Genomic DNA, 24,361 nt, shown 5'->3' on the forward strand with positions numbered 1-24,361 from the left:
AACAGTGCTCTTGGTGAAGGTATCTGTATAATATTAAAGCTAACAACTGATTATTTCATCAGTGTTTAATCAGCCATTAACCCCCCATACTGTAACTATATTCCAGTACTATGTAAACTTCTTTCCTTGTAAATGAGAGGAAATAACTTTTTTATTATTATTTTGCTTCATCCATACAGTGGCTGTTACCACCTTTGTTTCAATGAAGTGAAAGGGTGGGGGAAGAGACCCAATACCAAAAGACCCCCATATCAGACAAACAAAACCAAGACCTGCTGCCACCAGTTTCAGAAAAAGACATCAAATTAGGCCTTACCTCATCAGGAACAAGTTACCAAAATTAACAGGCATCTGAAGCTCACACATCTCCCAATGTCCTTGACAAAAGACATGGTCTACCTCATCTAGTGAAAATGGAAACTTCCATTGCCAATGGTCCCACATCTTCTTTCTGCTTTCCCTTTTAGACTCAATAAAATAGATTAATTAATCCAATGTCAGAATGAAGAACAACAGATCAGAATAATCCTCTGCATGGTGCCAACACACCTGCACTTGCTGGGGATGCTAAACAGGCTTTTTAATTACTTATTTACAATAGTGCCAGGAGGCACTGTTACAATGTCTAAATGGAAAATTGTTCAGATGACTGTATCTATCAGTTCATGGTCTCCATTTAACAAGACTTGCTAGTGACAACTTTAAAACAAACCTTGAAAATTGCCCTGAATTCCAGTGGATTAGGAAAATAATTGTGCTCTGTGAAAATGAGCAGCTCTGAAAAATACCAGACAAAAGCAATATGCAGCACAATACAGAGTCACACATCACATGGGTTATATTCATCCATACTCCCTCAACTCCATATGAGGCTCTTCACTGCTAACCAGTATACAGAAAATAATTTCAATCCAGCTAACATGACATGAAGAAATTTGCAAATGGGCCACCTTCGCCTATCCTTGAGAATACAGACCTTTTAACACAATCGATGTAAAGGCAGTGTCACTTTACACCATCTTCTTAATTTTCCTACCTTACATTACCCTCCCAGCTTTCTACAGTCCCCATAAAAAGTCATCTAAAAACATCTGTCTGCCTGATAAACAGGTTTCTGTGACTCTTTGAAGACACTTGGTCCATCAACTGTTTATCCCAAGAAAAGCTTACTTGTTAAGAAAAGCTAGAACAACTCGATATATGCAATGTGTCATCAAAACCTCTTGGTTTTGTTACCACTACCTGGAACAAAGTTTGTTAGATGTTGGGTAAAAGCGTTATTGGTTTAAGAGAGCCAGGGAACAACATTTTACAGTTAGTGGTAGGGAGGTGCTCATCTAGAAATCTGAGCAGTAAGTAGAGTTGGCCTGGGTGTAAAAACCTGAGAATCTTCAGTGAAAAAAAAATTATGGACAGAACTTCCCTAAGTCACCCACAGTTCCAGTCACATAATCTGTGAGTAATTCCTCCTGGACTCCTGCAGCCTGTTAGTTTGTCGTAGTAGGCAGAATTGCAAAGTCTTAAATTTATATCATCCCCTCCTATCAACACTTCCCATTCTGTACAGGGCAGCAAGAGTGTTGAAAAATGAGTAAGAATTAATGAAAAAATAAACTTTATTATAAATATTAGTAAGTAACAGTGCCCTGGACAAACTTTTAACTATCAGTATAGCTGCTGTTAAACAAATTTTTGCATGAATACTTTCAAGAATTTACATATGACATATTCTAGCATATTACTATTCTAGCAGTAATTCAGTATTGCTTCATTTAAGTATTTATACTCGTATAACGTAGTGTCTTTGATTCGGCATCAACTCTGAAAGTAGTGATATTCCATACATTTCAAGTAATACTAAACTGGTACTTCAAACAAGGGAACCAAGTGTGTATTGTAAGAATGGATGTACCCATTGCAAGGGAAGAATTACATGTGCAGTAAAATGCAGTCAGAGCAGATTAAAAAATTAATCATGTTCCATACGTTTAAGCAATGACATTCCCTTAAACAAGCCAAAGATCTGGAATAAGTAGCTATTTCAAATTGTTTCTATCACAGAATACAATCTGCTTCCAATTCTTAAAATTACTGATAGAATAAGATAAAATGACAAATTAAACTTTGTCTCATTTTCAAAGTTTTTAAATCCTTGATTGATTGTATTCATGGATGAAACGCATAGGAAGAAATTAACTCAGCTCTGAACAGATAGCTATTAAATTATGTTTGTTCCATGTCTTAAAGAATTCCATTAACAAATTATGTGGCTGGATGGGATCCATGCAAGGTACTAAGGGCACTAGTAAAAGAGATCACCAAGCTGCTCTCCATCACTAATCAAAAGTCCTGGCTAACCAAGAGGTCCCAGAAGATGGAGTTGAACAATGTGATGCCCATCTGCAAGAAGGGCAGGAAGGAGGATGAGGGAAACTAGAGGCCTGTCAGCCTGACAACAGTGCTGGGGAATTTATGGAGCAGATCATCCAGAGTGCCATCATATGGCGTGTGGGACAACTCCGGAATCAGACCTGGTCAGCATGAGTTTATGAAAGGCAGGTCCTCCTTGACGATCCTGATCTCCTCCTGTGACAAGATGACCCACCTAGCAGATCAGGGAAAGGCTGTGGATGTTGTCCACCTGGACCTTAGTAAAGCCTTTGACACTGTCTCCCACAGCATTCTCCTGGAGAAACGGGCTGCTCGTGGCTTGGAGAGGTGTACTCTGCTCTGGGTTAAAACTGGCTGGACGATGAAGCCCAAAGAGCGGTGGTGAATGGAGTTACATCCAGCTGGCGACCAGCCACAGGTGGTGTTCCCCAGGGCTCGGTATTGGGGCCCGTCCTGTTTAGTGTCTTTCCCAATCATCTGGGCAAGGCAACCAACTGCACCCTCAGCAACTTTGCAGATGACACCAAGCTGGGCAGCAGCGTTGCTCTGCGGGAGGGCAGGAGGCTCTGCAGAGGGGTCTGGACATGCCGCACCGATGGGCCGAGGCCAGCTGGATGAGGTTCAAGAAGGCTCCGTGCCGGGTCCTGCACCTGGGTCACACCAGCCCCACACAGCGCTACAGGCTGGGGCAGAGCGGCTGGAAAGGGCCTGGTGGGAAAGGGCCTGGGGGTGCTGGTCGGCAGCCGGCTGGGCATGAGCCAGCAGTGTGCCCAGGTGGCCAAGGAGGCCAGCAGCACCCTGGCTTGTGTCAGGAGCAGTGTGGCCAGCAGGGCAAGGGAAGGGACTGTCCCCCTGCACTGGGCACTGGTGAGGCTGCACCTCGAACCCTGTGTTCAGGTTTGGGCCCCTCACTGCAGGAGGGACGTAGAGGGGCTGCAGCGTGTCCAGGGAAGGGCAACGGGGCTGGGGAAGGGTCTGGAGCACAAGGCTTGTGAGGAGCAGCTGAGGGAACTGGGGTTGTTTAGTCTGGAGAGGAAGAGGCTCAGGGGGGACCTTACTGCTGTCTAAAACCACCTGAAGGGAGGCTGTAGGCAGGTGGGGGTGGGTCTCTTCTCCCAGCTAACAAGCAATAGGACAAGAAGAAACGGCCTCAAGTTACTCCAGGGGAGGTTTAGATTGGGTATTAGGAAAAACTTCTTTACTGAACGGGTGGTCAGGCATGGGAACAGGCTGCCCAGGGAGGTGGTAGAATCACCATCCCAGGAGGTGGCGAAAACATGCATAGATGTGGTGCTTTGGGACATGTGGTGGACTTGGCAGTCCTGGGTGAATGGATAAATTTGATGATCTCAGAGGTCTTTTCCAACCTAAATGATTCTATGATTCTAACACTTTCTCTCTGAAAGTATTTCTTCTTCTTGCTGAGGAGCTCATATGTCCTCTCTTTCATTTCATAGTTCAACATTTGAAGCAAGGTGCAAAATTCAGAGCTACAAATACAGAAATAATGAAGATCAACATTTATGTAAATGAAAGCTTGCAGATCATAACTGCACTGTGTTGCAGAACTAAGCAAACAGGGATTTGGAAGAGCATGCACCATCATATTTAAAATGTTCAGGTTTGTTAAAAAATTGATTTTACACGGTGATTCAAGAAGTGATGTATCATCAGCGAGGGATCCCATGGCAGCTGAGAGAGGGACAAAAAAGTGGAGGTGACAGCCAAGTTAAATGTGTGAATCACCATGGCCCTCAAGCTTTTCTTTTGGGACGCATTTCATTCTTTTGGTCACTTTAGTAAATTAAGAATTTGTGGGGAACAAATGGTAAAATTACTGATCTGTGATGGGGCAGGCAGAGCCAGAAAATAATCTAGAGTGCACAAAAAGGCAGTCAAGTGATTTTTAACTGACTGAGACACAATCAGTCTCCAAGACACAGATGTGAAGATAACTACAAGCACATAATTATTAGCTTTATATTTATGTGTAAATAAACAGTACAAGCATATTTGCACATGGTGGTAATGCATATTTGTAAGTAGTTATATGTACAAGTATCTTACTAGCTACTCATAAAATCTTCACAACTACATACATATCCCAGTTGCAGGCTGCATTTTTTCGTCATTATAATTGAAGCAAGTTTCCTAGTATCCACTGTACTCATTGAATTCAGCTGAAGCAAGCATAGCTTAAACCCTGAAAAAACGCTGTGTTCTGGCAACCAATGTCTTGCTCAAAAAGTGACCTACTACTTTAAAGGCTGTGCGTACACTGAATGATCTCTGACATTATTCCAAGCTATACAAGTGTAATTAGGTCCATTTAACTAAAAAAAAGTAATAATTATGACATTACTTACGAAGCTTTCAAAGATGAGTTGGTTAAAACAGCATTTGGCTATGCTGAAAATGCATGCAAGCACGAAGGCTATAAGCTATGAACTGCAATGCAGTCATTTCATCTGGTATTGTATTGAGTACATTACTCAGGTTTAAACTGCATGACTGAAACTGTTAGTGATTCCAGGAAATACTATATTTAACCCCAGGCTGAATGGTAAACCTCTTAAAAGCAAAGAGTGAACATGTTAAGTTAAAGATGTCCAATAGCTTGTATTCCTCAGTAAAGTTGTGTGCAGGAACACCGTGAAAGGAAAAACATTTGACGTGGTGGTACGGTTCTCCCTGTTAACACTGGCTTCAATAAGGTGGTTTGAGAGCAACATCATCCTCAGAAAATGAGTGTAGCTGTGACCCACATTAAATACTAGCTTATAATGGGACCCTGCAACAGCACAGAGGACTGAAGAGTACACTGCATTTCCAAGGTCCTGTTTTGTGACATGCCCATGATATTCATAGAATCATAGAATCATTTAGGTTGGAAAAGACCTCTGAGATCATCAAATTTATCCATTCACCCAGGACTGCCAAGTCCACCACATGTCCCAAAGCACCACATCTATGCATGTTTTCGCCACCTCCTGGGATGGTGATTCTACCACCTCCCTGGGCAGCCTGTTCCCATGCCTGACCACCCGTTCAGTAAAGAAGTTTTTCCTAATACCCAATCTAAACCTCCCCTGGAGTAACTTGAGGCCGTTTCTTCTTGTCCTATTGCTTGTTAGCTGGGAGAAGAGACCCACCCCCACCTGCCTACAGCCTCCCTTCAGGTGGTTTTAGACAGCAGTAAGGTCCCCCCTGAGCCTCTTCCTCTCCAGACTAAACAACCCCAGTTCCCTCAGCTGCTCCTCACAAGCCTTGTGCTCCAGACCCTTCCCCAGCCCCGCTGCCCTTCCCTGGACACGCTGCAGCCCCTCTACGTCCCTCCTGCAGTGAGGGGCCCAAACCTGAACACAGGGTTCGAGGTGCAGCCTCACCAGTGCCCAGTGCAGGGGGACAGTCCCTTCCCTTGCCCTGCTGGCCACACTGCTCCTGACACCAGCCAGGGTGCTGCTGGCCTCCTTGGCCACCTGGGCACACTGCTGGCTCATGCCCAGCCGGCTGCCGACCAGCACCCCCAGGCCCTTTCCCACCAGGCCCTTTCCAGCCGCTCTGCCCCAGCCTGTAGCGCTGTGTGGGGCTGGTGTGACCCAGGTGCAGGACCCGGCACGGAGCCTTCTTGAACCTCATCCAGCTGGCCTCGGCCCATCGGTGCGGCATGTCCAGACCCCTCTGCAGAGCCTCCTGCCCTCCCGCAGAGCAACGCTGCTGCCCAGCTTGGTGTCATCTGCAAAGTTGCTGAGGGTGCAGTTGGTTGCCTTGCCCAGATGATTGGGAAAGACACTAAACAGGACGGGCCCCAATACCGAGCCCTGGGGAACACCACCTGTGGCTGGTCGCCAGCTGGATGTAACTCCATTCACCACCGCTCTTTGGGCTTCATCGTCCAGCCAGTTTTAACCCAGAGCAGAGTACACCTCTCCAAGCCACGAGCAGCCCGTTTCTCCAGGAGAATGCTGTGGGAGACAGTGTCAAAGGCTTTACTAAGGTCCAGGTGGACAACATCCACAGCCTTTCCCTGATCTGCTAGGTGGGTCATCTTGTCACAGGAGGAGATCAGGATCGTCAAGGAGGACCTGCCTTTCATAAACTCATGATGGCTGATTCTGGTATTACATCACATGAACGGATTTAGTCCAGTTCCTAACAGACATAATCTACATTGCATTCTCTCTCCACTGTCCCTTTTTTCCTCTCTGAAAAGAAAACCAAATCTAACCACCATCTCCACTGGTCTACATAATGTAGCTGCTTAGGACAGTGAAGGATCTGTCTCAGTTTTGCTTCCTCAAATAATTGTGTTTGGAAGGCAAGCAGAAAAACAGTGTAGTAGGAATGCTTTCATAATGTCATTGCTAAGGAACTGAACTGTACCAAAGGTGAACAGAATGCATGATGACATTTGTATTTCTGGCGTCTCCTTCTGAAGAAATAAGACTTTAATCCTACAGACCAGCTTTCACCTTCTCAGACCATATGTAAGTACCTAAGATTTTAACTTCTGTGCTCTCTTCAATAAAATTTATACCACAGCCAGGAGTCCACATTAAGAAATCAGTTCTGAATCTCTTCCTCTACCCCTGAAGTCTAAAATAATTTAAAAAAAGAACTTCAACATGCTTTCCATAACAAAAATATGGATCTTCCCCTGGCAGTTTCAGCTTTACAGGATGACATCTACTAGTTGCATATGATAGTAAAATATAGAGTAGCAGATCCTGGTTTTCCTTTATGTTATGTCACTTGTGATCTACTATGTCATCACAAATCTGTACTGTGTTAATAACTGGGATATAACTGGAAGACATTCACTTTCTCCTACTGTATTCTATGCAGGAACAGGCAATAAAGCTCACCTGTATCTAATGACCTATAGTAATATTTAACAATAAAAGAGAACAGGGCTATACATAGATGCCTACGTACAGCTGCAGAAGGAATTTTACTCACTGCTGTATAAGGATGGTTTGTAACAATCTATTAAAATGCAGACCTTTTAATAAGTAAAGAAGTGTGAAATACATGGTTAACTCTTCATGTCTTCTGCATGACATTAAGTATCACTGGAATTGAGTAGATAAGGGAATATCAGAAGTAGATTTTGTTTTGAAATAAAGTCTTAAATGTTTGAATTTTAAGAAAAAATGAAAACCAGAGTATCAGCTGCTCAGTATTATTCTTCCTCGGTTTTCAGTCTTTGAATTCTGGACTCGGCCCTGAACATAGAATTTCAGTTAAGCCACAACCATAACTTAACCTAGCAAAAATGGGGCTGGTTAAAAATAATTTTAATGAAATCATAAACAAGAGTAATCTTAATTGATCATTAAGATCAATACATTTAGGGTTTGTGGCCTTTTTTAAAACTTCAAAAGTATATTTATTTATAGTTGGCAAAAAGAAAATTCCTGTGATATAATTTTTACTCCAACCATCAATTAGCCAAGACAAAATGTTTAGTTTCCATATTAAGTCACAGTCCTCAAAAAACATCAGCAATTCTAAGAAATCTCCTTCTCCCCTCCAAATCACAATGTCTGTACATATCTGGCCTACACAGAGAATTTATAGCTACTTAATAGGTAGGAAAACAAAGGAATATCACAAGCACTGAACATCAAAAAGAACTCCATATAAAACGTTGCTTAAGATCATTTTACTTTGAACATCCACAGCAGCAGAAATCTCTCTAAAAGTGAAATCTGTTGCTTCAATAACAGGTTACATGAAGGAAACCTATCAAAAAACCCTGCTAGGCATGCAGATGCCTGAATGTTTACAAAATGGTCCTGTCAGACTTGGGTCCTGCATTCCTTTATTCACTGACATATTGTCACACGCTCCCAGATTTCTGCCAGATCCAGAGACAATCCATACAGGCACAGAAGAGAACAAATAACTCAAACTATATGATCTTGCCCAAATGAATTTAGACCCCAGTCTGCGTTTAAAGCAGCAAGCCTGTGCATGATCCATGAGTTCAGAACACTCTTTCCTTTAAATGTTGTCAAGTGTAAAAAATGCAATATCTTTTTTAGTTATAGGAAGCTGGAAGTGGTGTATTTTACAGTTTGGGGATTTTTTTATGAACTCAGAAAAACTTGGGTTGGAAGGGACCTTTGGAGAGCTCTAGTCTGAACCCCTGCTAAAAGCAGGGTGTCCTGGTTTCACCTGGGATAGAGTTAATTTTCTTCTTGGTGGCTAGTGCAGTTTTAGATTTGGTGTGGGAACAATGTTGATTACATGCTGATATTTTTGGTTGTTCCTGGATAATGTTTGTACTGGGTCAGGGCCTTTCTGGTTTCTCAGGCCCTGCCAGCCAGAGGGCTGGAGAGGCACCAGTCACTGGGAGGGACACAGCCAGGACAGCTGACCCGAACTAGCCACAGAGGTATGTCATACCATGGGGCACCGTGCTGGGAGTATAAACTGGGGGGGCTGGCTGGGGTGGGCCAACCATTGCTGGGGGACTGGCTGGGCATGGGTCAGCAGGTGGGGAGCAGCTGTATTGTGCATCACTTGTTTTCTCTCTTACCTTTGGATTTCATTCCCTTTCTCCCCCCTTTTCATTATACCTGTTATTATTATTATTGTTCTTTCATTTTTATTTTATCTCAGTTATTAAACTGTTCTTATCTCAGCCCTGAAGTTTTACATTCCTTTCTGAGTCTCCTCCCCGCTCCGCTGGGTGAGGGGGGAATGATCGAGCAGCTGTGTGGTATCTGTCTGAAAAATGTGCCAACTAGTGCCATGAAGACTGGCATCGTGGGCCAGTCATGCAGAAGTCAGCCTGTATCTACTGTTAGCAACACTGACAGCAGTACAGCTATCAAAAGTCTTGCACATGAAGGCGAGGACTCTACAGGTTCCATGGAGAACTGGTGAGAAGACAGAAGTGGTATGGCACCCTGAACAGATATAGTCAGGAAAGGCTATCATTGCCCAGCTTAGGAAGAATGTTTCATTATTTCAGATGCTGAGATGAGGAAAGAAAAAGCCATAATTGAAATCTTACCAAAAAAAAAAAAGTTATAAAACTGAAGACCAATCTTTATGCAAAGACATAGAAACAAAGTAATGTAGAAAAGTACATCTAAATCAGAACCCAGAGAATTAACCTAAAATCAGTTCAGTTCTGAGCTACGTGTAAAACCAAAGGGATAAGATGCAAGCAGGAAAGGAGTTAAAACAACATCTTCAGGCCTGAGCCTACAACCTGTCTCATGAAGGCAGAGTCCTGCCTCATCGGTCCCAGAACCCAAGGTCAACATGGATCCACACATACAAGACCTGACAAGTACAGCCAGGTTGTGAAGCAGGGAATGGAGGCCTTTCCCTCACCGTTAGTGACACGTCACTGTAATCTCGTGAGAGTTTAAGCAAATGAACTTCCCTGTTTTTAATAAAACAGCTACTTGGAAATTTAAAAAATGTATTACTTTATTGTTTAACTCAAAAGGCATCAAGAAACTAGTTCATGATTCTGATCAGCACTTTCATCACATGAATTTATGGGCTCTGAAATGCGGCTGGTGATCAATCAGTGGTGACCTCAAGCTCATACAAGGGTCAATAGAGAAGGAATTTGAGAAACTGCCCTGGTGCAAGTAAATAAATAAATAAAAAAAAGCAACGAGAAGGCTCTATGAATATTGATTGCCACCTGCTTTTAATTAGTTCATGTTCCCTAGTAAAGTATCATGGCACGACATATGACAAATCAGTTTTTACAACTGAGTCAATGAGTGCTTTTTCAATGACAAATTAACACGTTCTTTCTTAGTGTGTTTCTAAATAGTCTAGAAAATTACCTGGAAAATAAATATTGTGTGTGTGTCCACCTTATAACTCTTAGCACTGGTTCCATGAATTAGTATTCTAACAACATTAAAGCCCTACGGATTATGGAATTATAATAATGAAAAAAAATTATGCCTGTCTGGAAGACCCCAGTTAGGATGTAATTATGATGTGAAATCACAACAGCAAAATAATTGAAATGCATGGCTGTGAGGGCCTAGTTATGATCATACAAAAATGCTTTCACTAAGCATTCACTGTCGTGATGAATATTTTCTATCACTGGAATTAAGGTTATGCTGTCTGCAAAGGCTGTATATCTACACTGGTTATAAGCAATATGTACTGATGAACTGCAGCCTACGATACATTTCTATTAGCAATGGGCAAGTAATAAAATTTCTGTGAAACTATTGATAGAACCACCACATGTTGCAATGCCTTTGATACACACTCGGAAAGAAACTGCTTATCTCTGTTATTTCCTGCTTTTTTATGTTAATCTTTTAGCATAGAATCATTTGTCTGCTAATGCCATAACAGGAAGATACGGGGATATGCATTACAACTTCTGTATTTTAGGCATGAGAATACATTGCTTGCACACTTAAACCTTCCCAAGTTATTTCCTTAATTTTGTCAGCAAGACACACACACACACACACACACACACGGTATTTAACAGTTTCTGTACTGAACTGTAGTTAAACATTGTCAAGAGTCATTCCAATATATCTTCAAACGGCATCATAAGAAGCCTAGTGACAGGGAAATCCTCAACCCTTTTCTTGACATGTGTCAGACTGACAGGTGGCTGCGAATCCCCATGGCCACCTGCTCTTGCAGGGACAATACTCCCCACTTCCAATTCAAGTCACCAACGTAATGCTTACTGCAACTGTTTAAATGAGATGCTTTTTTTAGAAAATATAATGTATTTACCCCTAAATTTCAACTCTATATAGCAGGTGTAACAAAGAAAAAGCATTACAGCCATGTTCTCCACACTCATAACTTGACAATCAGAGAAGCCAGGAGTACTAAAGTGTTCAGAATGTCTTAAATATGAAAAGATCTATTTCCCAGTTTAACACTTAATGTAAGTGAAAAGAACTGCATATGTGGATCAGTCAGCTGCTAGATATGTAAGCATCACCAAGCTCCCTCTTAATGTTGCATGACCTTGTTCATTTCTCTAACCCCATACAAGCTAACTGCAGACTGATTTGGTAGCTACCCTTAAAAGTATTGTTATCAACCTGGAGAACAAAGACAAATCTGACAGTTCAATTTGTTGGGAGGGTGCATGTGGTAAAACAAACAGGGTTATCAGTAATTTAAGAACGGGCTTGTGATCCATCATTTTTGTTCCAGTCATAGAGAGGACTAAAAAAAAAATGATTACTCGAGTTTAAAGATGTCCTCAACTGCCAAGTATTGGGTAGCAAAATCACATTAAAAGCAAGCTGGGCGTACACTGCTTTTCTAAAATGTATTCTGTGTTATCTGCACTGACGCAGTAACATTTATCTAGAGATACCAGTTTAGGTTGTTTTGGTTTATCTTCTTTCTCTCTGCTCTTCCAATCACTTACAGAGCTCCAAAATGCCTATAAATAGACATGTTTATGCACCTTCTTTCTGTAAGAAGTAGATCTGAAAACTCACAGGTCCAAGCATGACAAAGACAATGTTTGTAAATTTGCGTAAACAAAAAGTACCAAACAATATTTACATTGTTTGCAATATTAGACAATGTAATTTTTTTTATTAGAAGTTTAACCACTGCACTGTAGAAGCAGGGAGAGTGGTTAATTTCTAACAACAAATGATCACATGGCAAGGAATGCCTCAGAGGACACAGCCATCTGAGAACTCAGCTCCTGTTTCCACGCATGATCCACTGACATGAAGGGAAGCTTACAGATATAAATGAGGGTGGCTATGGTCGATTTTATTGAAACCTATGGAGCCAAACTGCTAGTATCAATACATCAGGAATCCAACCTGTCATGGTCTACCTAGAAGGCTTCTGCGTTATTTAAATTGCACAAATAGCCTTCTGCTATTTAAAATTCTGGATCTAATTTTGATGCAGTTGGTATCTTATTCTAATTGACAGTGAACAACAGAATAAAATCAGGAAACTGAGCTAAGTTAAAATTAGACTGGCACAACAGAACTATGCACTGTACAGATGCAGGGAACAAACAGTAGTATATCTGCCAGAAGGCAAAGGTTCCTAAATATTTTAAAAGAAGCCCTCCTTTTCTGTAATAGCATGGGTCCTTCAGGTCCAAGCTGCTTGTCTATGTTGTACGTGTTCCTTTTTCTGCCATGTCCCAAGCCCCATGCTCCTACCTCCCCCCTCCCCCAGGGGACCATTACTACACCCTTTCTCCACAGCTCTACCCCATGAGAGCCTTGCTTTATTTGCTGGGCCCAAGCAGGCCCTGGGAGGGCAAGCATGGACCTGCTCGCAGCGTGCTGCTATCAACAAGTCACACAGGGCTGGCTCAGCCTGCCTATTTGCCGCACTACAGGAAGGAAGAGGCAACAGGATGAGATGCAGCCCATGCCCATCAACTGAATGGCCATAAAAAGCATACCCCAAGCTCATCTTCAGCCATTTGTCCTGCTGATGTCTGTCCCCCTGCAACTCAAAATAAACATTATACTTTTTGGATAGTGAACAATCACTGGGATTAAAAGGATTAAAAGACAAAAGACTAGACAGACTTTTCCCTGGATTTCCTGCATTTCCCAGGTTACATTCCACCTTGCCCTTGGGAAGGCTCCTACACAGTATGACAACTGTTTCACCTGCTCTTTATTTTGCCTGTATAAATCAAGCAGAACTCCAATACTCGGACTGTGGTTTCTGCTTGGTTTTTTTCCCCAATTAGTTCATCTGGATGTCTGCTCTTGCATGTGAGAGCAAGATGTATCCCTCTCCTCTTTTTGCTGTGCAGTGTTCCATTTTAATGATTTATTTATACTTAATGACTGAGAAAGAAAACAACTATCTAAAAAATAAAATTACAGTCTTCATTAAATCCGTATTAGCTGTAAATGCACTTTGTGGATTACTTATTTCTATTTGGTACAAACATATTTTTAGATAAGCATTGGTGTTGACAAATACATATTTAGGCATACTGTAAGCAACACTTGTGATAGCACAAAGACAGAATGAAGACTTTACTCACCAAGCCATCCTGACCCAGAATTGGGGATACACATATCTGTTTCAGCGCTGGGCAACACAAATCCTACTACAAAAACTTCAACCCCATCAGCCATTAGGGCCATTCCTAACACAAAGAAGAGGGCCCACTGGAAACGACCATGGCCGCATTCTTGTATTATTAGTTCGTACTGCTGTGCTAGCTCTTCTTCATCAGCTTTCCTCTCTGTTTCCAGTTCATGACGATCCTTATATTCATCATGCATAGGCTGGCCTAAGGCCACTATGCCATCCTTGCCCTGCCCCATGTTAGGGATTCCCTGATACTCCCCTTCATAAATTTCATCATCTTCATCATGCCCTTCAGTTGCTTCACTTGATCCTTCATCATCATTAGCTTCTACACCATAATTTCCTCCTTGGACATAGTAATCATCATCATCTTCCTCATCCTGGAACCTGTTGTAGGACCTCTGTGTGTAGCCATCCTGAGCTTTGTCAACAGCTTTATTAACTTTTTTTACTGCTTGCCTCTTCACTTCTCTGGCAATATCTTTTGCCCCTTTCACTAATGAAGTCCTATCTTTGTATGTCTCCTCCATCTTGTATCAAAGAAGGATTGCTGTTATGCTGCAGAGGGACCTGCTGAATACTGTTTAGAATATCTATTGCGTGTTGGACATCAGCAGAAAAAGCCCAAGTACAGGTGCAGCTGTAATATTCAACCTGCAAAATATGAGAGAAACAAGTTTACACTTTGCTCCTTGTTAGTTGCTTCTTCACACTGATAAAGTAACATACCAAACTTTAAGCACCAGACAGCACAGCTCCAGGCTTCAAATATACAAACCTGGATTTCCTTCACAGATGAAAATATCCCACGTTTCAAGGAAAATACCCTGAAGAGAAAACTAGTATCTCTATCAGTTTTCAGAATGAAATTTATTACACTCTAATCTTTCAATGGATACCAGGTTTTATTCTGAGACGAAACAAGCAATTCCATGCACCATAAATCATATTGACTCTGTCTGCAGTGTCCTTCCCCATTTGAATTCCCTGCTATGTAATAAAAGCCTACAAATATTAGCTTTTCTCTCAATGAGTCACCACGAAATATCTGCCCTCTGTTCAGCCTCCCACTACACAAACCGCTACGGAGTTAATATTCCTGAGATCTGTGCCAGTCTCTCAAAGTTGACCGAGCTTGGCCATTGGATTCACAGTGCATTCACATCAAGTCTTAGCAATATGTAGTCCCACCCTAAAAAAAATCAGTGCAGGGAGTTGGGTTGATGGCATTAGTGGCACTTTCACACTCTGAAGATTTCCAATATCTAAACCATGGACAGACACATCCCTCTCTCCCCTGCCCACAGCCACAGTAGAGGCAGCCTGTTGAAACTCTGTCACCAGCTAATTTACCACAGAGTGTGTTAGTATGGACGAGCTCACCACAATCTAGCTGCATGAGACCACCATGACGTTCTGTCCCAGCCCCACTCCCTCCTCTCCTTTCCATCTCTTCCTTTATGCAGCTAAAGATCACAAATGCAGACACAATGAGTCAACAGCAGCTTGGTTATTTGGCCAGAGACTAATGGCTCCCTCCTTTTCCAGGCAGTTTTCAGGCGTATCAGCAAGGGAAGCTGCTCATCACACATCTGCATGATCAAAGGTAGTAGAAAGAAGTGGCAGCCGCACGCAAGGAGAGGGAGGGACAAAATGCAGGATCCTTCTTTGGCAACAGTCCATAGTCCGAACAGCTGAAATCAATTACAAAACTTCACCGTTACTCACGTTTCTAATGTTAAGGAGAGGGTGAATCTGGGCACTGCAGCAGGATTGCAGAAGCCTCACCACCAGCAGAAAGCAGGCTAAAATTTCTGTAGCAGTGCTCCCAAGAAAACACTGCCTGCTTCCAGCTTAGGGAAAAGTTTATTTTTAACTGAGATAATTTTACTGATCTATTTTCCAGCATAACCTCAGAGAAAGCTGCAGCAGCACAACCAAGGAGTCAGTCAGATGTAATGCAGGAGTAAGAATAAATGTCTAGAAATTTCTGAAGCAAGTCCTATTCCCTTTGCTAAAGTAGTGTGGACTGTCCCCTGAGCTCCATGGAAGAAGACCACGGTAGTGCTTTCAGAAGCGGTTCTTTACTCATTCAGTTGCAAACACTGTCCCCAGAAGTATGTTCTATGCATCAATTTTGAGACTGATACTGTTTTGAGGCATAGAAAGAATTACAGACTGCATTAGATAAACTAAGGACATGATGTACTTCTGATGAAAGAAAACCAAGCCTAAAATCACACAGACATGAAGGTAATAAGAAGCTAAAAAGATATTTCCCCAGCCTTTTTTATGTCTATAGAAATTTACCTATAGTGGAAAATGTGTTTGTAGTACCTTCCTCTAGATTAATTTCAAACACTCTGAATGTTTCTCAAAGAAATCAGATATAATGGCACTATTCAACTATTCAATGCAAACCGAAGCATTTACTGGAAGAGAAATGCAGTCTTAAAAAAGCCAAGATGTAATATTTATGGCTGAAAATTTTAGGCTGGTTTCAGGTACGTGATGATTCTCCTAAGCTGGTCATCCTGGTGAATCTTTTATGCTAAGACATTTTCTCTAATTACAGCTTTTCAGTTTTCAAGGCATTCCTTAGAAGTTATTGTTTACTGAATTAAGCATCTGATCCTTGCTGTTCCCTGTGTGTGACTACAGTATCTACTAACAGTTAATGAACACTCAATGCATAAAAACATTCACCTTGGTCTGCTGTAGCCTTCTACAAACACTTTCAAGAACATCATGAACTCTTAACAGGTACTCCTCTAAAGCTTAACGATTATAAAGTTGTTCCTAGATTGTGACCATTTTAGATTATTTTAGAATGTGCATGCTTCCTATTTAACCTAAACTCTGAACTCCTCTAATTCTTGGATTACTGTGGGTTTTTTCCTCAGTGAGATCAGTCTTCTTTTAAGGATTTTTACTTGTCAAATTCCATTTAACTGTAGGGTATGTCTATGGAGGGAAGAGTGCAGGAGTTTAGGAATACTAAAGGAACATAAAGACTAAATACTGACACTGGCAAAACTGTGCTTTGTACTCCTACAGTACACCTGTCTTATGAGTTCAGCAGACTCTAAAAACACAAAATTTGCAAAAGGAGCTGAGCCTACACTGTAGTTTAAGACAGACCAGGTATGTTAATAAGGAATTACACCCGTTCAAACTCATTAATAGCATAAGTCTGCCAGCAAAAACCTGCACATAAACTAAGTCAAATTTCTGTCTGGGCAGACAGAAAGATGTACTGAGTATGAAATCAGAAATTTCTCCTTATCTTGTCTAAGTTTCCAAGCAGTACACCTAATTTGAACACTGCTCTTTTAAACAGCTTTGCTTTCTCAATGAACTGGAATCCCTGCCTTAAGCATGGTAAGTACAAAGAGGAATTATTTACAGCCCATGCATGATAGCTCCCCACCCTTTTAATTATGTTGGACTGATTGACTACAAGGAAGTAACTGGAAAATCTGAAAAAGTGAAGATTAATAACTACCTCAGTAGCATAAAGCAGCAAAAGCTCAGACAAGAGTCTAACCATATATTCTTGTTTGTACCAGCTGTCTTAACCAACAAGCCTGCTCATTTTTACTAAACTAAACATCACATTCTTATTCAAGTAAAAAAACCAAACAAATATCCCAGGAAAATAGTGATTTCATCTGAAATAAAAACAATACTTCAAGAAAAGCCTACAGAATTATTTTTTCCAAAACATTCAAAGATGCATGTACAAAATATCAAATTACTTGTTTGCACTAATGTTTATTCTTTTCCATTCTATTATATTCACAATTCTCAGTGTAGTTACCACTGTACATATTGCTCTACATCTGAAATAAAGGTCGGACACTGCAAACTAAATCAGTGAGGTCCCATGAAGATGCAAATCTATGGGATGTCAGAAAACCCATTTCCACAAGACTCACATCTTTGCCTAACATAAGCCATGAGAAGATTCAATGAAGACTAACAAACCATGATATTAACTATATGCATATCTTCAGATAACACATTTTTCAGAATAGACCTGGAAGTCACACTGAAACAGAGCTATGGCATTTTCGATACACTTGGGAAACTAATATAGGATCTTTCCTGCTTTTTTTTTTTTTTAAATCTGTAATTCCTTGTCAAAGAAAAAGAAAATACTGAAAAACATTTCTTATTTAAGCTGATGCTTTTTAAAATACACATTTTATCCAACACTTTGATTCTGGTTTTTGTACTCTCATTTTTTACTATCAATGACCTTTGCATGGTTACAAGTGTTTTGTTTCTTCTGAGTTTATCTGTTGTTCCAAGTCAGTCTTCATCTGAAGTTATAATCTTCTGTTAGATCATAATTACTTCTAATTACACTACTCTGATGTGTCAGGTGATTTTATTTCCAGGTGAAATATAGGCACTTGAACTATGTGAACTCACAAACAGAAGATATTTTTTCTTGCATATGCTCTCAGTTATAAAAAAAAGGTTAAGAAAAAATAGAAAAGTATTATGCATTGCTGTGTCATGACAAAGAACAGTGGTATTCAAATTTTACTAAAGTTCTCCAATGATTTTTGCATGGTACAGTTCAAATACCATGAAGGATGCAATCCTACAAGTCACCACAAACCTGAGCCACTTGAATTTACTGGGATACCTACAAACTTCCTCCCATTTCTTCATGCACAAAACTGTTCCAGAAGTTGTTCTAGGGTAGTATGTGCTTCAGTTTGCCCCTATAAAGAATAGATACCTCAAAAAAAAGGTATTTAATTATAGAGGCACTATATATATTTATTATTAGTGGTATTTATTTATTTAAAATAAATAAGAGCTGACACCAAAGCTGGTGAGAATGGGGCTCTTTTTGGATAATGTCAGCAGATTAAAAGACAAGCTTCTACAGTCTAAGCAAATTTTCTTTCTCTTGTGTTGAAAGTCACACACCCAGGCTGCACCTCCAAAGCCATGTAAATCACGGCTGCAGTGTAAGGCTGCAGTGCCACCAGCAGCGGCAGTCCCCAAACCTCTCCCAGTTTGAATGGCATTCTCACCACTTGCCCTGAACCAGCACTTATCACTATTCATCCTCAGGGCAGCCAAAAAACATGTACACAAGATGAACCCGGGAGTTCATTAATGTAAGTATACATCAGAGATTTCAGCAGACATGGGGGTTTTGTGGTACACTGCAATCTCTCCTTTCCCATTTCATTCTTTTCCCTCCTCAGTGAACAACATAACTGTTTACTTCTCTTCACTATCTGCTCTGCCTACCCAGCTTCTCTTAAACTGTTTAACCTACCTATCTAATTAGAATAAAACCAGAGGAATTGGTTTTAACTCATTTTTGCTTGAAATTTTATAACCTTTATTAGAAAAAAAGGACATCTTTGCCTGAACACATTCATTTTTTTCTGTGTACGTCAGCCATTAACAAAAAATATTATCTTTAACTGGCTCTTCGGGCCTCAAAGTATCACTGAAACTTAATAACTCTACTAATGCTTTTCTCACAGTGCTTTTGACTATGGGCCTAATTCCTCCTCACTTACAGCTGAATATGTAAGCATAGAAGCAGGATCTGCAAAAGCTCTACTTAAATCAGTACAAACCCAAAAAGCTAATGGTACAATGAAATCAGACCAAATGCATTTGTAAGAGCAAAAATAAAAAACTCTGCCCAGTGAAAATCAGGAAATCTTAACTGAATAATCTATGATAAAATATTCAATAATATTGTAAAAATTAATTCTCCTTTAACCAAGGAAGCCAGAGTAGAAAATGATAGGTGCAAATTTAGGAGATGGGCCACTCTTCATTTTATACTCGCACTATTATTACTCCTCTGCATTACTTCTATGCTCTAAATATCTTTCAAAGAATATCCTGAAGGAGGATGCCAGAATGCTGGTAAGTTTTATGAGCACCGCCATCCTTTTAAACAGTGATGCAGACATGTCTGATTCAGCTGGCTGTCATTAATTACACTTGGGCTTCTAAACCCCTCTGATGCATAGTTCCACCTAAGGTCACAGTCTGATCAAGGATTCATCTGTGGTCCATGCTCCCTTATTAAGCTCTTTTCATGCTTTCTTTTGACCTACAAAATAGCTTTATTACTGACAGCAAGGGAAGATGTTATCTACTTTCTGGTTGAAATACTTACTAATACATTTAATTTCTTAGAAGTACATTTAGCTCAATGCCCTCGACAATAGTAGGGCTAGACAGTGTTACAAAACTGAAATAGTCATATCTATATATTAACTTGTATCAGCAAAATTGTAAAGACATTGCAGTGAAGTGATCCTTTCCTTTGAATTTTTTTTAATCAAAAGCTTACTTTTCTAGGAAAAGGTGACTGAACAAAAAATAGGACATACTTTGACATTCCTTGTTAACTTTTACACAGTAAACAACAGAGAATAGCACATACAAAGAAAATAACTTCACTAATAAGCTTTTTTTAAAAATCTAATGCTAAGTACTTCTTTTGCCTTATTTTACTTCAATACTTGAGTTTTAATTGCTTTTGTTGATTTTGCAATCAGTCTGATCACTGTCTGACTACATGAAGGTGCTACTTACTGGTTTTACACGGCAAACACTGAAAAATTCATTCTCATTAAAGTCAAGGCAGGACTGTTGGAACACTCTTCCAACACTGTGGTTTTAATTTGCACTTTGAACAATCCTCCATGCATCCTGTGGACCTCTTAAATGAGCATTTCCAGGATCACTGTTGAGTCGTGGTTACAAAAATGCATCAACTTGTTCAATAAGTATTGACAAGAATCAAGGAAGGAGAAATTTCAGTCAGGTGGACGACATAAAGTCTCTTCAGTGAAATTTAATGAGATTGCATATTGTACCACACCACCTTCAGTGACCACCAAAATCTTGTGAGGTTGAAATTCCATTATTTTGAAAAATTTTATTTTAACCAAATGTATTTAAACATGTTTCTGCACTTTTCAGACTGTCATAGTGAAAGAAAATTGCATTTCCCACTGGAGCCAAGAGCCATTCCCCCTTCTCATACCTACTTCTCTTGAAAATTCACTTTCTACATCAGGGTATGCGCATCCAATATGTATGGTACTTTTCAATGGTCAGAATCACAGTAAAAACAATCATCCTGCATTTTAACAGTGAGGGAATAGCACAGAGCAGGTGAACAGGCACGTTTTCATTGCCCAACACTGCCGATCAAAAAAACCCCACCAAAATCACACCAGCTATTGCTCTGTTTCTGCTATCTACCATGGTCATGTTTTCTGCTGCACCGAAATCAGACAAGAGTCTCCTCTGAAAGTAAAGGCCCACCAGCTGTCAAGAAGGGCTGAAGGTCAAAGGAAGACAGAAAAGTAATACCCCTCATAACAGAGAAGACAGATAGAAAACCTGGGGAAAAATACCTAGACAAATGTATTTTAAAAGTGCTGAGACTGAAGTGAAGCCCTAAGAAAATAGCCAAGGAGTCCTACCCTGGAAGAAAAATAAAGAAATAATGTGTTGTAGAAAGTCTCCAGGGAATAAAATCTGCAAATACAACAGGACGAGACTCAACCAATCATGCAGCCATTTCTGAAATTACACGGCACAAATCTGTGATGCACACATACTACGAAACAGCAACCATACAACTACTAGACTGACAGATGCCACAGAACAGTGCTGGAGCTTAGGGAAAACACAGGAAGGTTGAAGGGCATCTTGTAGGGCAAGATGTATTACAAGCTGGAATTAAGTGCCTTTCCTTTCTTCCTGGAATAAAGCAGGCAAGCCTTCTTTACATTTCAGGAAGAAATACAGGGTCACAGTCTCAGCTCCCACTGGGAAAAACTTTCTGTAAAGAATTAGCCTTCCGTGCTGCCAGCTTTCTGCCGGGGCACATCATCCCTGTGCCTGCAGAATAAAGTCCCAGGACTCTTCTCAGTTCTGAGCTAACAGGGTCTGCCAACTCCCTCCTTCTCTGCTGCTGGTTTATATTCACCTCCTCATGGGGAATCAGCTTTTGCAGCCAATAAACATTCCTAAGAGAGTAGTGGTTTGTTGGCAAAGCATTACTTTAACACTCTGTTTTGTAACCCACGCTGCCTTCCAGCATTTTGCTATTCACTGGAAGCATGCATGCTTTCTTTTTTAATACTTGTTACTTTTTATTGTTTGTAACAGGATATGAAAAGTTAGACATCAAAATCCTTCTTTAGGATTCCATAGTTCTCATTTCCTAAATACTGTATTTTGCTACATTTTCAGCATGGCAACAGCGGAACTTGCTACTTCAATTTTATCTCTGTTTCACAAGCTTGACATCAGACTGATGCTAGTTCTGAGAATCACAAGCACTCATGTTAACCTATTCCCCCTTCAGTGAAAGACGTTTGTCTCTCTCAAGCTAAAAAAGTGACAAAGTATATATCGTGTTTTCTGTGACTGAAAGCCCATTTCCTCGTTGGTATTCAACCAGCATCCTTGACGAAGTATCTTCTGAAAAGAGATAAATACTCAAAAAAAGAATGACATACTAAACTTTTCTGGTGAAAGACTGCTCAGCTGTGGGCAACTGAGAAGAAACTGAGCATTCACCGATTTCACTTAAATAGTGAGGGGAAAAAAGGAATAATTCTGGTTGTAAAGTAAAATGAAATGAGCCTGGGTGGAAAACGTGAAACACATCAGTGAGTGTAGCTAAAAAAATAATAATTTACTTATATATGTATCGATATGGGTATCTCTATTAATACATACATATAATTAACATATATTAATATATTAGGTATACATATGTATAACGGAATGCTTTGCTATAATCAAATCATTAGTAACAACTAACTTTGGACAGGGAGAATTCACAAGTTCAATCCAAAAAGATACACTTATGCTTGGTGGTTGTGTTGGGTTTACATGGCAAGATTTTGATAGCAGGGGTGCTACAGGGGTGGCTTCTGTGAGAAGCTGCTAGAAGCTTTCCCTGTGTCTGACAGAACCAGTGACAGCCAGCTCCAAGATGGACCCACCACTGGTCAAGGCCGAGCCCATCAGCGAAGGCGGTAGCACCTCTTGGATAATGTACTTAAGAAGGGGCAAAAACCCTGCTATGGCAGCCAGAAGAGAGAAGTGAGACTCTGTGACAGCAACAACCCTGCAGGCCCCAAGGTCAGTGCAAAGGGAGGGCAGGAGGTGCTCCAGGCACCAGAGCAGAGATTCCCCTACAGCCTGTGGTGAAGACCATGGTGAGGCAGCCTGTGCCCCTGCAGCCCATGGAGGTCCATGGTGGAGCAGATATCCACCTGCAGGCCATGGAGGACCCCATGCTGGAGCAGGTGTATGTGTCCAAAGGAGGCTGTGACCCCATGGAGAGCCCACACTGGAGAAGGCTCCTGGCTGGACCTGTGGACCCATGGAGACAGAGCAGCCCATGCTGGAGCAGGTTTCCTGGCAGGACTTGTGACCCTGTGGGGGACCCAGCTGGAGCAGGCGAAGAGGATGAGGAGGAAGGAGAAGGAGAGACAGCGTGTGATGGACTGACCACAGCCCCCATGCCCTGTCCCATTCCCTGACCCCCTGTGCCACTCAGGAAGAGATGGTAGAGAAAATCATGAGGGAAGCTGAGCCCAGGAAGAAGGGAGGACTGAGAAGAAGGTGTTTTAAGATTCTGTTTTTCTTTCTCATTACCCTAGTCTGATTTGAACAGTAATAAACTACATTAATGTCCACAAACTGAGTGTGTTTTCCCCAGGATGGTAACTGGTGAGTGATCTCTCCCTGTCCTTATATTGCCTCACAAGCCTTTTTGTGGATTTTCTCTCCCCTGTCTAGCTGAGGAGGGAAGTGATACAGTGCCTTTGGTGGGCACCTGGCATCCAGCCAGGGTCAACCCACCGCAGTGGCATGGACTGGTTTGTTTGCAGTTTTTTATCCTGCTAGTGCTAGAAAGCAATGAAGGAAATGAACAAAAAAGCATTCTCTGATAACTATTCTAATATAGGGGCTTGTTATTGCTGTATCTGACTAAGCTGGTTATACCAAAATGCAAATTTAAGTAATGTATTCCCTGAATTAAAACAATATTTACATAGGTTAGATTTAAGTCACTGCATTAAGTGCAGAAATGGGCCTGAGGTTCTAGGTGAACAACAGGCTGAACATGAACCTGCAGAGCGCCCTTTCTGCCATGACAGATGGCTGGTGTCCTGGGTTGCATTAGCAGGTGTGTTGCCCACTGCCTGAAGGGAGTTTTTCCCTTCTACCTGTGTAGCCACACCTAGACTACCATGTCCTATTTCACACCCCTCACCACCACCATAATCTAAAAAAGGTAACGACAAACTGGAGAGGAAGAGGATCACCTGGCTGGTTAGGTGCCTGAGATGCATGATATGCAAGGAGAGGGAGCTGTGTTTGCTCAGCCTGCAGAGGAGAAGGCTTAAGGAAGAATCTATTCACCACCTCCCATCATCTAATGAAGGACTATAAAGACAATGGGGTGCAGCTCTTTTCAGACGTAAAGAACAAAAAGAAAAGAGGAAACAGCTGCAAGCTGCAGTAAAGGAAGTCCAGCCAGTTTTAACAGAGAAATTCTTCCCAGAAAGGCTGGAATGGCAGCACAGAGGAGTCTGGGGGTCCCCAGGCTTGGAGTTATTCAAAACTCAACCAGACAAGTCTCTGAGCTATGTTAAGTCCAGGTTTGTGACTGGATGACCTCCAGAGGTCCCCTCCCCCACCTACATTATTCTATCATTCTAACACACACTTTAAAAAAAAATAAACAATTGTTCCATATTAAATTAAGAGGTCACTTTTATAAATTAAAAGTGTCAAGTGCTGAATGAGACAGTATAAAAATGTAACTTTCACAGAATAACTGAAAAGGTTCAGAATACAGTCTGGAAAA

At 41.1% G+C, this 24,361-nt stretch overlaps 1 protein-coding gene across 2 annotated transcripts in view; it reads right to left on the minus strand.

Moving 5' to 3' along the window:
• The window catches only part of SV2C (synaptic vesicle glycoprotein 2C), a 116,211-nt gene that overhangs the window by 77,504 nt on the left and 14,346 nt on the right, over positions 1–24,361 (minus strand). For both annotated transcript variants that reach the window (XM_055699546.1, XM_055699547.1), the window contains exon 2: positions 13,409–14,112. In XM_055699546.1, coding sequence (XP_055555521.1) covers positions 13,409–13,988 — 580 coding nt within the window. In that variant the 5' untranslated portion in view covers positions 13,989–14,112. The remainder of the gene's footprint in view (positions 1–13,408; positions 14,113–24,361) is intronic.

Source organism: Falco cherrug, chromosome Z, assembly GCF_023634085.1.
Source record: "Falco cherrug isolate bFalChe1 chromosome Z, bFalChe1.pri, whole genome shotgun sequence".
Taxonomy (NCBI): domain Eukaryota; kingdom Metazoa; phylum Chordata; class Aves; order Falconiformes; family Falconidae; genus Falco; species Falco cherrug.